Below are 15,965 nucleotides of genomic sequence, written 5' to 3' on the forward strand. Positions count from 1 at the left end.
TAACCTGCTCTGGCTCAGCGTCCTCTCGAAACTAAACGCATCCGAGCGGTTTCTGTGCTGTTTCTGTGGCTTGCTGCCGAGCTCCCCGCTTTTTCCGCTCTCTTTAAAGCCGCAGATGTCAGATCCGGATTCTTACACCGTTATTTTCCTCTGGTTTTCTTTGCTCACCTTTCATCTAGCGCAGCCCTCGGTTACGAGGGTGCTGGAGGTGCTTTCTCTTCACCCAGGCTGCGCTCACGTTTGGAAGGACTTGGGGGTCACCGTGCCTGCTCGTTGCCTGAGGCAGAGGTAGCACTGCTTTGACATCTTCGCTTGATTTCCATTCTAGAATTGAAAGAGATGCAAATTAGCAATAATGAATATTTTCATTGAAAGTGTCTAGACATTGTATCTGAGAACAGGATAATGATGCTGCAGCTTCTATAAAATAGTCTGAAGTAGACCCGGACTGCTTTATTTTTTTTTTTTTTTTGTCAGAAAAGATAATGTTTATTTTAGGAAAAAAAAGTAATCTAATGTAAGTGAAATTAGGGTAATTGCTAATTATGTTACTGCAAATGAGGCAGATCTTTATCTTGAGACCAGTTGGTCCGGCGGAGATTAGGAACCGTTAGTTTTAATGGGATGTCACCAGAAGGCAAGAAAATCAACCAAACAGTCCTGAGTCATTTCTGGTGCTTGTCCGGAGCTTCTGGATACGAGGGGCGTGCGGGGTGGAGCATCACCCCTCTCCCTGCAGGGCTGGCCTAACCTTTAGTCCGGGAACACAAACATGGATGGTACAAAAGGTACCCTGGGGGAGCGGGGGTCCCCCTTGTCCCTTGTGCCGTAACAGAGTGAGCTCCCCACCTCCCAGCGCTGGACCTCCCCCCCATCAGCTCACACCTTCCCCGTCAGGCCTGAGGGCCCAGGTTTGTCCAAGCTTAGCGTCCACCCCCGGGCCTCTGGCGGGGTGGCAAACTGCGCTCAGCGCCCGACAAACCTTCATCCCAGGGCTTTCGATGGGGAGCGGTGGTATTTTTCTATATGCACTGGAAGGAAGTTAATAATACAGGAACTGCCCTGGAGCCAAGTACTGCGTTATGAAGTCACTAAATTTATAGGATAAACATATTACCCTCGTACAAGCTACAGTACGTGGGCACTGGAAAAATTAAATGCACTTGAATAGCTCTGTAGATATATATCTCCATATCCATAAAACCTACTGACAGTGAGCAAACACAAGAGCTTGGCAGTCGTCCTGCTCTGTTTAATTGCCATCAATAGGCTTTATATGTATCACCTTCTTCAAATGCCTCTGCTAACTGTCCTGCCAGCTTGGTGATTGGAGTCTTGTCTTGAAGACCTGGGGGGTGACAGACGTGCTGGTACCCACAGAGCCCTCTGCATGCACTGGAGCTTAACAACATGTTTAGATTTTTCTAAGGAATCCATCCAGCTGTGCTTTTTAAAAATTATTATTTATTTAGCATTTTGCATCCTTATATTTTTTGGACAGTCCTACGTATCAGCCCTGGCTTTCTCTGAGGCCACCCGTAGCGTTCCCTCTCCGATGAGAACATCAGCTTTCCCTTGGGCCCCTCTTGCTCCACCAAGGCTTCGTCTGAAGGCAAATCCCTCTTCTCTGGTGCACCACGCTTAGGGAAAACTTCCCCGCTTTCAGGAAAAGCTGTTAATATCAATAATGTTAATATTAATAAGTCTCACCTGAGTTAGCTGAAGGGCTAGATAATGCTTCAATCCTTCTCTCTAATAGAGGACTGAGGTCCTCTTGGCGTGCTGGCTGATGACCAGGGCTATCCATCTGGGACCGCAGATTGCTCCCGGTGGCAGCCGGGAATCAGCCGGAGGGACCTGGGTCCGGGTCCAGCAGCGGCGGCTCACGGCTGGCCAGTCTCGCCTCTGGTTTTCCCTCAAAGAGTAGAACCGAGAAGCAAGCCCTGGGAGCCTGGGGATTCCCGCGGCCACGGGCTGTCCTGCGGATGGGGAGCACTCGGCGGGAGGTGATGCTGCGGACTGGGAGGTGGCTGGGATGGGTGCCTGGCTGCATGGTGCTCCCCCGGGGAAAAAGGAGAAAATGCGTGAATAATGGGAAACATTTTGGATGATTTGAACTGTCGTATATCAGAAGCAAAGTAAAATACCCGAGTGAGTTGACAGCTCCTCCGTTTGATCTCTGCCCTGAACTGACTTGGAGCCAGAATTTTTCAAAAGCTGCTAATCACCTCGGTATTGATTTTATACTAAGATACTTTATTGTGCTTGTGTGTTTGGTGTGGGGTTTTTTTGGCTTGCTTTTTAATATTTAAGTAATCTGTCAGAAGCTAAATGGCCTTTATTAGAAGCAGCATGTCCCCTGCCCCTCCGTGGCTGGGTGTCACGTTAGGGTAAATCAACCTCCAGCAGATTTCATCAAAAACTCCCGTTGAGACAAAACGTGTGTGCCAGTGCGGTACCTAAAAATTGGGGAGGCTGGTTACCATCTTTTGGTTTTGTAGGCTGCACGAAAGTAGAAAATATGCTGATCCATTTGGAGTCAAGAAGGCACAGGCAGCCGTGCCTCTGTGCTTGCAGCTCTGCATTCCCTGCTTTTCAGCCCGAATTTCTGCCCCCCTGCCCCATTCGTGTCGGAGCACTGCAGAAGATGCCCAGCGCCCGAGGATTCGCACTCCTCCCCGGTGCGGCACTGCATGAGAGCACCAGTGACGCTGCCATTTCTCAGGCAAGAGGTGAAGGAGTTGTTCCCTATCTAACTGGAAAGGCTTGCTACGTTCTGTGGGTTGCAGGAGGTGCCCTCTCCCGCTGGGTCACGGCAGCCCTTCACACCCAGCGTCAGCCCATCGGCGCCTCAGGTTCCCTTTCCATGAAGCCAGTTCTGCAGTATTTTCCTACCTGACCAAAGAAATAATGTACCTGTGAATTATCCAATATAAAGGTATCTCTTATCAGTCCTGAAAAAGTGTGCTTTTTCACAGAGTAGATGACTCCAGCCAGTCTGCATGACGGACAGTTAGGGAGGTGGACACCAGCGTGCTCCAAGCCCTAAACGCGTAGAATCAACGAACAGATTCAAGGCCTTAAAGCAGGACTGTAAATCCTGTAATGTGTATATGTCTGAATAACGCTCCAGTTTTTCAGTTGCCTTCTCAATGCTGAAAGTTTATCTATGTATACTTTTAGAGCGTTCACAGTTTAGTGGGGAATGTAATTGTGCTTTTGTAATCTTATGCAATATAGGATTAGGCCACCCTGCTTTGGAAAAAAAAAGAAGAAAAAAAAAAAAAAGCTAGTTTTCTTGTTCTACCTTCCCCAGCCACACTCATTTGCTGTTTTTTCAGCGGGGCAATCCTGAAACCAGGTTTGCCGACGAAACAAGGGCGGACAATGACCCTTACACAGAGCACGCTTGCTCTGCAGAACACTTTGCCTTGGCTGGGCTCGTAGGAATAAATGAAGTTTCCCTCTCATCTAGATTGTGCTGTACGGTCCCCAAAACACCTGCGGGAATTTTGTGGATAAATCCCCTCGTCTTTACTCCATGGAGCTCTCCATTTCTGCCTTCATTTTAGGATTGAGAGGCCTCAACCACGCTCCAGATATCATCTTTACTTACTTCACAAATACTATAGTAAAAAATTACATTTCTCTCTAGCGTCTTCCTTTCCAGGGTGCTCTCGCTGATTCTTCCCACGTGCTCTGTCCTGCAGACCCCATTTCTAGTTCTGTGTGCTGGGGAGGGAGGAAAGGGCTGTTCCTTCCACTGGTTTTGCGGACGGTATTTTTTGCCATCGTTGGGACGGATGGGTACAAACGCTTATTCCTGCCTCCCGCCCAATTTAGGACAGCGATCTTGCTGGTGATACTTTGCCAGGCTAAAGTATCTAGAGGGTCATGAAAATTCAAAGGCATCTGGGTTTCAGCGTGCCTCTTGCAAATGTCAAATCTTCATAGGAATTGACTGCGCAGGACAAAGAAGCTGTCAGCTGAATGCTGACGCTGTATTAATGATAGGGTGCATTGACCCTCGCCAGTGTCTCATCAGTGTTGCCGAAGCAAACACAGAGGCAACCCATAATCACCTTTCCTGCATCTGTCCCACTAACGCCTAATTTAAGTATATGTTTGCCTGCTGATTGATCACAGGATTTTTTTCATGGCATCTATTATCCTGCTACCTAAGTGTTTCAGAATCTCCCTATTCATTTAAGTTTTTGTGTGATCCTTGTAATAGTGTCTGAGCAGCTGGTAAATCCGGTCTGCAAAGCAAATGTCTCTGCGGACTTCCCATTCTTCCCTTCCCAAGATAATTTCTTGTAGTAAGTCAGTAGGACCTGATCTCCCAAATCACCTCTGCCTTTCTACAAAACCTAACCACATTTTTCCCCTCTAATTTGTGACAGGGAAGGGATGGGGAAATGGCATTTCATACAGTCTTTGCCTGAAGTTCTTTCTCTTTGCTCCCTATTTCTCTCTTCCTTTACGGAAAGCTCTTTGAGGAACCCAAGGGGGTTTACAGAACCAGCAGGCGGACCTCCCCACTGCTGCCGTGCGCGTAGGTACCGTGCGTGCACGTTTGGGCTCGCTCTCCTTGCTCCTGACAGTGCATTCCCACTGGGTGCTGCTGAGCCGTTTCGTCAACCCCAGCAGCGCTCGGGCGTCCCCAGGCCTTGCTGGCATTCCACCCACGCGCCCAGCGCTGCCAGAGGTCCCATGCTTTGCTGAGCCGTCGCCAAGCACCCACGCAGTGAGCAGCAGGACCCCTGCCAGGCAGCTCAGCTCTGAAAACGCCCGGAGAGGCCAGCACCTGAGCTCAGCGCATCCTTCTGCATCCTTCTGCTGGGGAGCGGCTGGCCGAGGACAAGGGCTGTGGACCGTTTCAGATCAAGTAGGACCTTGCACTTGGGCGATGCTACAAACAGCTCCTGAGGGATATTTCAGCCCGAACTACAATGAAAAGAGTTTTTGCAGCCAAGTAGAACCAGGCAGCTCTGCTCACGTGGATGCACCTTTGGGGCTCACCCGTTCTCTTAGTCAGACCTACAGTGCCTACGCAGAAACAACCCAGCAAACCCGCTCTGGGGTGGGGAGAGCTGGGCTGGAGACCACCACACATCAGAGGGATCGATGTCAGAGAGCTAAATAATCCCAGCACCGTCATCACTATTGCTTCTACACGCTGTGAAAGGGAGCACAGTCTGCGGCAGGGGATGCATTAAAAGAGGAGGGTGGACCAGAGTTAGGTTTTTGTCAAGGTTTATTGACCCGTGAGATAAAGATGAGGTCATCTTGGAAATAGCTGCAGCGTGTCAACTGTGTTTGAGATTTAATGGCTTAATTCACCTTGCAGTTGCGTGGACTAACCCCAGCCAAGTGGGAGACGTGTGACAGTTTATACCTATCAGATGACAGACGTGGCTCATCAGCGGGGAGGCACCCCTGCACCCCCCCAATTTTGCAGTGAATCCAGTTTTATCGTAGAATCATAGAATGGTTTGGGTTGGAAGGGACCTGAAAGATCACCTGGTGCCAATCCCCTGCCATGAGCAGGGACACCTTCCACCACACCAGGGTGCTCAAAGCCCCATCCAACCTGGCCTTGAGCCCTTCCAGGGAGGGGGCAGCCACAGCTTCTCTGGGCACCCTGTGCCAGGGCCTCACCACCCTGCTCATGTTAAGCAGAGACCCTGAAACTCCTGGGTAATTGCACTTCACAGTTTTATAAAACTAAACAGCAACCAGCTGCCCACCACAGCCAAGAAAGCATTCGCCAAAGAGCGTTAAAAGCTTTGCGTGCGTTGCAGCGGGAGCTCGTCACCGACACCGATACCTGCTCGGGCAGAGCTGGCTGCTGACGCCTTCCCCATAAACACCGAGATCTAGGCTGATCGTACGCAGATGCATTGGATTGCTGTAACTCATTAAACGAATGTTGGGTTTAATAGAGCCGCGTCCAAAGGCTGGTGCCATAGATGCGCTCAGCTGTGAAATATGCTGTGGAAGTCATTTGTTTGTGAGGGGTCTAGAAAGCTGCTTCCTATTAACGTAAAACGCATTTACTGGAGAAAAATCTCTGGGATCGCGTTTTTCTCTCGATTACCCCTGCTCAGCGGGAGTCCTCGAGGTTTGCGCTGGGTAACTGGGATGGGTCTAAGCTGGGAGGCTTGGATCTGGGGTTTGTTTTGATCCATGAAGCTTGTATCTCGCCGTGGTGATGTAATTCCCCCAGTCCAAGACACTTTATAAACGCTAATGGGTTTTTTTTTTCGCGGTCCCGAGGGATGTGCAGCACGGCAAGGTCACTGGGACCCTTTCACCCGCACAGAAACGGAGGTGGGGAAACGTGTTGCTGCAGCAGCGTGGGGAGAAACACAATATTCACCCAACCTTGTCACTGTCCATCCTTAGCTCTGTTTAATCCCGTTGTAATAACTGATGAACTGCAGCGCAGCGGTCACACATCCGCGAGGGCTGCGTTCAGATGCTGCTCTGTACCCCAGCCAAGGAAGAAAAGAGTTGGTGCTCAGTATTTTCAGAGCGAAAAGGGGGGTCAAATGCAGTTCTAAATACACAAATAAAAATGTGACCTTTGTAAAGGATGGAAAAAAAAACCTGTAGACTTCAGCAACTATTGTAACTTGGATGGAAATTACTCAGCGGAGATGTGCTACAAGAGACTGTTGAACTCGGGGCACGCCGTGCTTTTTCTGGTGGCGGCTGCTGAAGTTCGCCGGTCTCTTGGGTGGGATTTTCTTGGTCTGCTTTGCTTTGCTGACGAGTGGCCATGCAGATGCCTCTGGTGACATCTGGAAGGGGCCAGACGGCCGCTGTTTGCACTGCAGCGTGCCAGGGCGCGACGAAATAGAGGCGCAGGTCAAAAATCCCATCTTTAGCCATCTTTTTTCCAACCGTAGAGGGTCCGTTTTAGAGGATGTGCTAAAAGAAGCCGGTGATGCTCGCTGCCCTTTCCGCTGGGAATTGTCACTCTGAACAGAGATACATGGAGCAGCGGAGAAAATAATGTAAATATACAGACAGAAGACAATTTCTTTTGGTGGAAGCGAGGCGCAAGCCGATAAAAAGTGATCAGCGGAATTTACATAAGCCTCCATCATCTCGGAGGTCATCATTCTGCGGGATGACACATTGAAACTCACTTTTATTAAATTCTGGCTGATTATTTAATTGGAAAAGAAAGGATTTAATTGAATCAAGTCAAAGGGCCGTATTAGATTACGTTCAACATTAACACAAAAGGCTTTTCCCATTTAGTTAAACTGGTTCCTTCGCATATTGTACATATTAAACTTTAAAAAGCGGTAATCTGAATCGCAAATTAAAGTGTTTGGAAGGCCAGAACGGGACCCATGTGCTACTCGGCTCTTTTTCACCTCCTAAACCTTCTCATATTCCCTCTGCTGCATTCCTGCGGCTGAAAAGAGAGCAAACAGGGTGGGTAGTATTCTCCAGTCTTCCTCCATCCACGTTTATGCCACCTATATGTTCTCGAGAAATAGCCTGCCTGGATGCGATGCTGCTCCTCAAACACGTTGCCCAAAATTGAGGGTTTTTTTCAGGTTTTCAAGGCTACTCTTGCACCGCCTGCAAAGACGCTGAGCATAGCCGAGGCTGAATGGAGAGTTGAGACTTGTTGGCGTTGACTCGGGTTTCCCGCGTGTCCTTAGGAGATATTCCTGGCCTCTCTGTGCCTCACCTGCGTGGCCGGGGACTCCCATTCCTTAGGGACGCGGACTTGCTGCGTAGCTGTGAAGCTCCTGGGAAAAGCTGGATTTAAAAAAAAAAAAAAAAAGGCAAGGCAATTTTGGGAAATACTATGTTTCTAATTTTGGCTATTTAATTAGCTTTTAATTTAATTTTTTGTTAGTTCAGAACTAACAGGAGTAAGGGAATGAGGCCCAATTCGTTTCCTTATGCTTCTTTTCATCCCAGTTTTGAGGATTTCCACAAAGGCTTGGCCTTCCGAATGGGAATCGGCACAACCCAGTATAATAATCCTCGGGTCACACTCTGAGTGCACACCCAGGCGGTATTTTTAATCCTTCCTTCCTTCCTTCTTGCCGGCAGTTTTGCCGCCAGAGCAACGATTGGGACCTTCCTGCAGCTATGTGGGTGACCCTTCTCCCAGAATCGGGGAGCTTTGGGGTTGGGAATGGGTAGGGCTGTGCACACGCGACAGGGTGCGGGATGGGGAGTCGGCGTCGCTGCAACCCCGGGGTACATCCCATCGCTTTCATTGCACGCGGCCAGCGAACCCCAGCCCCCCGTCCCGCTGGAAATCCCTCTGGAAATCCCTTTGCCACCCCGGGCTCGTGCCTGCGCCGCTCGCTTTCTGCCGGGCTCCAGCTCTGCCAGCTGGTATCTCAGGGTCGCACACTCTTTCCAGGCGGAAGCTCGGAGAAATCAAATCCCACTTGGAGAGATCGAAATCAATTTTGAATGGACTCAGCTGTTCCTTGGTAAGGAGGGGAGGAGGCATGGGGAAGGGGAGAAAATCTTTCAAGAGATCTTCAGGGAAATCTCAAAAGGACTTCAAGTAATAAGGAAGATTTTTTTAAAGCGAGGTTATTAATTTACGGATGAGTCCACAGCCAACTTCAAGAAACATATTTTTTTAAATGGCACACGCGCTAATGTAGAAATTCTCTTGCATCGGTAAATTAAAAAGATTCCAGCGCTGCCAGCGTAGCAACTCAACTAGTCTGTTATTAAGGTTGGATTGAGTAAGAAGCATAATGTGGACTTTGCTTCAGCAGCTGAATGTGTTCTCGGAAGGCTCAAATCAGTTTTAACCTGATTTTTTATGATAAAAATAATGTGCCAGTACTTAAAAGCTGAGTTCCTTTCTGCTGAAGGTTACTTTTTACTCAAGTGCGATGACCAAGTTTTGCATGTACGGTTCTGCGATTGCACATTCAGGTTATCTGGTTGCATACGTAATTCTCTCCTTTGCAAGCAGAGTTTGCAGCAAATATGCATGCAAATTAGGCATGAAACCGGGCATTTATCTTGGTTGGAATTCAGTTTCTAGATATACTTAAAGAATTTTATCTCATTCAGGGACAGCTATGCAGCTGAAGAAATATGATGAGGAAAGAATGTTAAAAATTGCATTTATTCTCCTTGCGGGTTGTTTGTCCGCCCTTTGGGAATTCATGAAGGAAAAGAGCCCTTTGCACCGATATTCCAGGTGCCCTGACCCAGCGGTAGCGGTTGGGCTGCAGGCACTGCTGGAAACTCTCCGTCAAAAGTAACTTTCCCTTGAAAAAGCCACTGTACCATTGAGCCGAACACCAGATTTTCTCTGTTTTACAGAATCACAGAATCCCAGCATGGTGGGGGTTGGCAGGGCCCTCTGTGGGTCCCCCAGCCCAACCCCCTGCCCAAGCAGGGTCACCCAGAGCAGGCTGCACAGCACCGCGGCCAGGCGGGGCTGGAATATCTCCAGAGAAGGAGACTCCACAGCCTCCCTGGGCAGCCTGGGTCAGGGCTCCGTCACCCTCAGAGGGAAGAAGTTCTTCCTTGGGTTCAGCTGGAGCTTCCTCTGCTCCAGTTTGTGCCCATTGCCCCTTGTCCTGTCGCTGGGCACCACTGAACAGAGTCTGGCCCCGTCCTCCTGACCCCCACCCTGCAGATATTTAGAGGCATTTCTAAGGTCCCCTCTCAGCCTTCTCTTCTCCAGGCTGAACAAGCCCAGCTCCCTCAGCCTCTCCTCGCAGGACATCCTCTTGCAGATTATGAGGTCGAGATGCCACTTGACGAGGTCTCGGTCCTTTTCGCTCTTGGAGAGCTGGCTGCTCTCCACCCGCATCAGGTCTGAGGCTTTGAGGGACCCACGCCGATCGCAGCGTCGGCGTTCAGCAGACCAACGTGACAGATTTACCGGATTTGTGTCGCTGACCGCGGACACGGCAGGGACACGACAGGGCCTCCTCCCCGCGCTCCCCAGGGACTGGCACTGCGCAGGGCAGCGATGTGCTCCTGCTCTTCCTTGTGCCAAGCCTCTCCCTGAGCCATCATCTGAGAACGGCAGCCCTTTTCTGTTGGTTTGACCATGTTTTGGTGAAGGTCTCTGCAGTGCCAGCAAAGGAGCATCCTGAAGTTCCCAGGAAACGCCCCAAACCCTCGCGTTATCCAGCCAGAAGCCCGAGTTTTCGGCAGATAGCAGAGGATTCAGCAGATCCTACAGACAGGAGCAGGACAGCTGCTCCCTTCTTCCTCAGGGATTGTGATTTCCTCCGTTTTTTCCCTCGCCAGCCCTGGCTCCCCGCTCCCGTTTCCGCAGGCTCCCACCCCGCTTGCCACGGGCCCTCCTGCCCGGTTCCCAAACCCGGCCGTGAACTTCGAAAGCCGCCCGTGGCTCAGGTGGAAACCGCAGCGCTGGGGAGCGGGGACGGTTCGGGGACCCGCAGCCACGCAGGCCACGGTTTCCGGAGCCCGCACCATCCCGCGTCGGCGGGGACGCGAGCGGGGCTGCCGTGGCGGGGCTGGCGGCTCCGTGGGCTGGCGAGCGCGCGAGCGGGTCCCTGCGAGGCCTCGATGAGGCGCAGGGAAACATCAGCGCTCCCTCTAGCAGTCGCCAGCGATGATAACCAAATAATTCTCGATTTTTCACCCTGGGTTCGTGCCACATGAACCGCCAGCGTAAGGACTCTCACACGAACCGTTGCTACAGCAGCGATAGAAGAGAGGGTGCATTTTTGCCCCCCCCCCCCAAATCCTTCCAGGGGGGTTTTAGAGCCCATTTCACCCCCACCTGCTGCACACAGGGCCCCCCACCTGCGCCCATCGGGGTGAACCTAAGTGCAATTAGCAGAAAGGCACTTAATTAGGGGTATTTGCAGCCCACCGTGGGCACTGCAGTGCTCACTGCACCAAACTTGGGGGGCGGGGGGGGGGGCTCGCCTCCATCGTGCTCTGCCCGGGCTGCCAGGGAGGGCAACAGGTAGGGGGCAACCCGCCCCCCCCAGCCTGTCCCCCCGCTGCCCCCCCCTTTCCTTTGCACAGCCCCACTTTCCCTTGCGCACCCCCTCCCCGCGTGGCCCCTTCCCCTTTGTACCCCCCTGTGAAGAACCCCCTCCTCTTTGCATCCCTCTTGCAGAGCCCCCCCCTCGCAGAGCCCCCTCCCCATTTGCACCCCGCTTGAAGAGTCCCCTCCCGGCATAGCCCCCTCCCCTTTTCACCCCCCTCGCAGAGACCCCTCCCCATTTGCACCCCGCTTGAAGAGTCCCCCCCCCGGCATAGCCCCCTCTCCCTTTGCATCCCTCTCCCAGAGACCCCCCCCCGCACAGCCGCCTCCCCTTTGCATCCCCCTTGCAGAGCCCCCCTTGCATCTCCCCTTCCCCTTTGCACCCCCCTTGCAGAGCTCCTCCGCACAGCCCCCTCCCCTATGCACCCTCCTTTGCAGAGCCCCCTCCCCTTTGCACCCCCTCCTCTTTGCACCCCCCTTGCAGAGCCCCCCCCCGCACAGCCCCCTCCCCTGTGCACCCCCCTTGTAGAGCCCTCTCCCCTTTGCACCCCCTGCTCCTTTGCACACCTCTTGCGGAGCCCCCCCTCGCATCGCCCCCTCCCCTTTGCACCCCTCTCCCAGAGCCCCCCCCCCGCCCAGCCCCCTCCCCCTTCGCCCCCCCCCACCCGGCTAGCCCCCTCCCCCTCCGGCAGCCCCTTCCCCCGGCACACCCCCCTGCCCGCCCCCTCCCCCCCGCGGCGGCGCGCGCCGCTCCCGCTCTCCCTCACCTCTCTCCTCCTCTTCCTCCCCCCCCAGGCCGCGATCCTGCACATGATGGACGACAACAAGCAGCTGGCGCTGCGCATCGACGGCGCGCTGCAGGCGGCCGGCCGGGAGGTGACGGCTCTGCGCGCCGAGCTGGCCGCCACCGGCCGCCGCCTGGCCGAGCTGGGCAGCGACCCGGCCATGGAGCACGGCCCGCAAGGTGGGTGGGGGGCGAGGGGGGGGTGGCGGGGTGGGGGGGGTGATGGGGGGGCCGTGGGGGTGATGGGGGGGGGCCGCCCGCGCACCGCCTCCGCTCGCTGCTGTCCGCGCCGGGTGGTTGCGTCCTCCCGGGGGGGTGCCCGGTGCGTCCCGTCGGGACCCGGCGTTGCGGGTTCCCCCTCTTTGCTCTTCAGCAGGTTCCCCGTTCCCCGCCGCTCCCTCCCGCTCTTTCGGCTCCAAACCCCCCCCCCCCATCCGCGTTGGTGTTTTCCACCCTCGGCCCCCGCTGCCCCTCTCCGCCGGCTGCTCCCCGCTCCCCCCGGCTCCCGGCCCCGGTTTCGTAATTCGGCCGGGCGGCAGCAGCCATGTTACAGCCGCCATCCCGGCGCTCCCGCCCCGCCGCTGCCGGCGGCCCCGCGCCTCGGCCCCCCCCCCCCCCCCCTCCGGGGTTATCGCTGGGGGGGGGGGGGGGGGGCTCGGCGCCGTGCGTGGCTGCGGGGAGCCGGCTCCGCACGGCCGATACCGGGGCCAGGCGTGCTGCCAGGTCCGGGGCGACAGGCTGCCGCGGACCACCCCCCCCCCCCGCCCTGAGACCCCCAAAAGTTGTCAGCAGGCAGCGAGGCTGGAGCAGCGGGGGTGGGAAACAGGGTGCGGGGGAAGCGGTTTGTGCCCGTGGCTTTGCGGGGAGGGTAGCGGGGGGGGGGGGTCCGGGTTGTTTCTGCAGCGGGCTTGGTGGGGTCCGGCGCTCCGGCTGAAATTCACCGCTTGCTGCTGATGAGAGCAGCGCTGCCATCGCTGTTACTTTAGCAACATTTCAATATAAATATATATATGTATTTACCAAACAGTCACAGGTGTATGTGACAATTCACTCTGGAGCAGCCTGGGTGTCACATCAGAAATAGCTCAAGCCCCCCCCTTCCCCGATAACAGAACTGAATATACACCCGTGTGATAGAAACGCCGGTAGCTGCGATTTACTCGTTACTTACTTACTGTGAGTATCCCTTGGTCTGGTGGGTGGGCGTTGTTTAGCAGCTGGTTTTGGCGAAGCCGCAGCTCTTGGTGGGCATCGCTGCTGTCGCGCCGCTGATGTTTTGTTGGTCGTGGCACGGATGCAAATTGGTTTAGAGGGATTAATTAGCAGATTTGTTCCATCCAGCTTGTTCTGCTGTTTTGGTAGCGGGGGTGGGGTGTGTGAGTTGTGTTAAACAAACTTACTCCGTCATCAGGTGGGTTTGCCGCGGCGGGAGCTGGCCCCAGCAGAGCTTCCCGCTAGGAGGTGGACGGGCAGCCAGGTTACGTGTGGGGCCGTTTCAGAACGGGTTTCACCTGGATGGGACCCCGCCACGTCCCGCACCCAGGCTGCCGAGGCGCTTTCCCTTATAAAAATCCTCTGAAAGAGCAGAGGAGGGTGCCTTCAGCCTCCGGTGCCGGGTCGGGAACGCGGCTGGTGACACGCCGCAGAGGGCATCAGCGTGAGCGTGCAAACGCAGCCTGCCGGCCAGAAGAGCAGGTGGAATCCTGGGGCTGCTCACGCACACGCCCGTTCCTCTGGGTGCGCTGCGTTTTGTTGCCTCTCAGGAGACTTTTGTCTTGTGCGGTGTTTTTTGCGGAGGGGCAGTGCTGTTCCCGCAGTGTGGCCCGGCGAGAGAGGGGTGCGCGTGTGGTTCTCCAAGTGTCAGGGTTTCTGTTTTGCTTTCCTTGGAGGTTTTCCAATCTGTTGAGTGATGGGAAAACTCCTCTTTGGGTTCCTTTGCTGTTGGCGTGCTGGCAAACATTCGGTGCACTGGAAGGGTGCTGAAGAAATGTGCTCTGTTCCCCCAAGTGTGTGTGTTTCTGCTTAATAACTGTAATTATGCGTGGTTTGGAGTTGTGGGGTCCCTGGGGCCGGTGGCAGAGCAGTCCCATCTCCGACTGGGTGCGAGAGCGGGGCCTTTGGCCACTGCTGAAGTGGCTGGAGGGTTCACTCCATCTTCCCACTCTTTAAGCTGGCAAATTTGGCTCAGTGTGCTGATGTCTAGGAGCTAGGAGAGAAGATGCGTCCCTAACGAGGTGTGACTCTGTGGCCTTGATGCTTTCTTTTCCTTCCCCACGAGTTTAAGAGGCCGTTATTTAAAATGTGATATATCCAGCCATGTGCCACTGGTGTGGCAACAGAAGCCGATCAGTTAGGTTTAAAATCGCGTCTGAAGAGCGTTGCGTTCATCGTGCTTATTGAGGAGAAGGGGGAGAGTACTTGGTCGCAGCAAAACCTGCTGATTAGGTTCATTCTCAGTTTGGAGTTTCCTCCCTAAGTTCTGTACTGTTGTTTACCTACCGCCAGAAACGCTCTCCTACGTCGCTCGGTGTTTGCATCAGCAGGCCCGAGATGTCTGTAGCGAGCCGTATGCTTCTGCTCAAGGATTTTGAGACGTTCTTCAGAAGGATGGGGTGAGAGGAGCATCTCCGAATAGCTCTGCTGTCGAGCGCGTCTCATAAGTAGGAGGGTTGCTGAGCTGTCTGATCTGCGCCGATGCGTTAAAGGCAGGCGGGAGGCTGGTGGACTGGGTGGGCAGCTGCTTACCTGCAAGTGCAAATGTGGGCTGTACTGGTGGTGCTGGGGTGGCTGATGGGTGCGCGATGGGGATCTGCTTTGGTGCTGGTGGAGAGGCACGGAGTGGTCGGGTCCCTTTGCTCGCGGTGGGAAGGAGCTCGGCGATCTCTGCGCCGCAGGCTGGTGCTGCAGGTCAGTCCCAAGTCGCGTGAAAGGAGGTGAATGTGAGCCGCCGTGCCGTGCTCGGTCAGTAATTAACACAGAGTTTGTGAAATCTGTTACTCGTGTAATTACGGTGTAGCTGGAGACAGCTCGAGGTGGTAACGCTGCCCCTTTTGTGCACACTGAGACTTTTCGCTGCTATAATGCACTGGTTTTGCGGCAGTGAAGTACGCTTCACGGGCCTGTTTTATGTAATTTAAACCAAAACTGGAGCAATTCGGCGAAGAGGGAGAGCAGGAGCGGCTGGCGGGTGTGCGTAGGTAGGTAGGAATGGAACTGGGGTGTCGTTACGGTCGTCAGCGTGAGCGTTAATCATTCGAACCTCTCAGTCCTGATGGTCTGTTTTTACACGGCGAGTTTGCTGGTGGAAGTGTTTTGGCTGCAGCCTCTGTCTAAACCTGGACGCGGACCAGGGTCGGAAATCAATACTGCGTGTCCCCGGCGCTTAGCGCAGCAATTACACGCAGCTCTCGGGAGCGTCACTGCAGCCGGGTGTCAGCACCCTCGTGCTTGAATGAGTCGGGGTTGAGTTAGTGGCGAGCAGAAGGTGCGCCTGTGGTGCGGGGCGGGGTGCTGCTGACGACGGGGGGGATGCGGGGAGGCGGGCAGAGCATCGCGGCGAGCGCTGGGGCAGCTTCGTGGGCAGCTGCGGGCGCCCTTCGCGCTGGGTGCGCCTCTGCGCTGTTGGCTTCGGGTCTTCGCTGAATCGACACCTGGATTCTCGGCAGTTTGAGTAAAAGCAGTATCCGCGGGGAAACGCGAAGTCTGGGTGCGAGGACTTGCCGTGCTGAATCAGGCGGCTGGTCCGCTTTGTCTCGTGTTTTTGCTTGAGTCTCCTCCTACCAATAAATGGAAAACACCTTAATTAATTAGCGTTGGTAAAGCGCTTGAAGACGTAAAGCGCAATGAGTAGCTGCGTGCTATTGGCACCACCTCGCTCGGCGCTTGGCTTATCTCGCTTCCTCTTTCCGAGCGTCGGCGGCACAGGGTGGTCGCTGTGTCCCAGCGCGCGTTGCGTGGGGCGGTGGTGGGGATGGTGCACGGACGCTGCCAAAATCCAGCTGAGAAGGGAGCGGGAGCTGCACCCTGCTCCTGGAATACAGGATTTGTCCTCGGTGCTGTGCAGTGATCTCGGGTATATGCAGCATAAAAAGGATTTCGGTAGTGCCTTGGTAGTTGGTGATGCCAAAGGGCCAGGAGGACCTTTGTGCTCGTGACAGCCTAAAATAAAATTTTCTCTTTTTCTTTTTGATCTCT

The 15,965-nt window shown here is 54.3% G+C and overlaps 1 protein-coding gene across 1 annotated transcript in view; it reads left to right on the top strand.

The window, feature by feature from the left end:
- The window catches only part of KAZN (kazrin, periplakin interacting protein), a 239,543-nt gene that overhangs the window by 130,640 nt on the left and 92,938 nt on the right, over window positions 1–15,965 (top strand). Inside the window, exon 3 of the mRNA XM_075437451.1 lies at window positions 11,783–11,951. Coding sequence (XP_075293566.1) covers window positions 11,783–11,951 — 169 coding nt within the window. The remainder of the gene's footprint in view (window positions 1–11,782; window positions 11,952–15,965) is intronic.

Source organism: Opisthocomus hoazin, chromosome 16, assembly GCF_030867145.1.
Source record: "Opisthocomus hoazin isolate bOpiHoa1 chromosome 16, bOpiHoa1.hap1, whole genome shotgun sequence".
NCBI classification, from domain to species: domain Eukaryota; kingdom Metazoa; phylum Chordata; class Aves; order Opisthocomiformes; family Opisthocomidae; genus Opisthocomus; species Opisthocomus hoazin.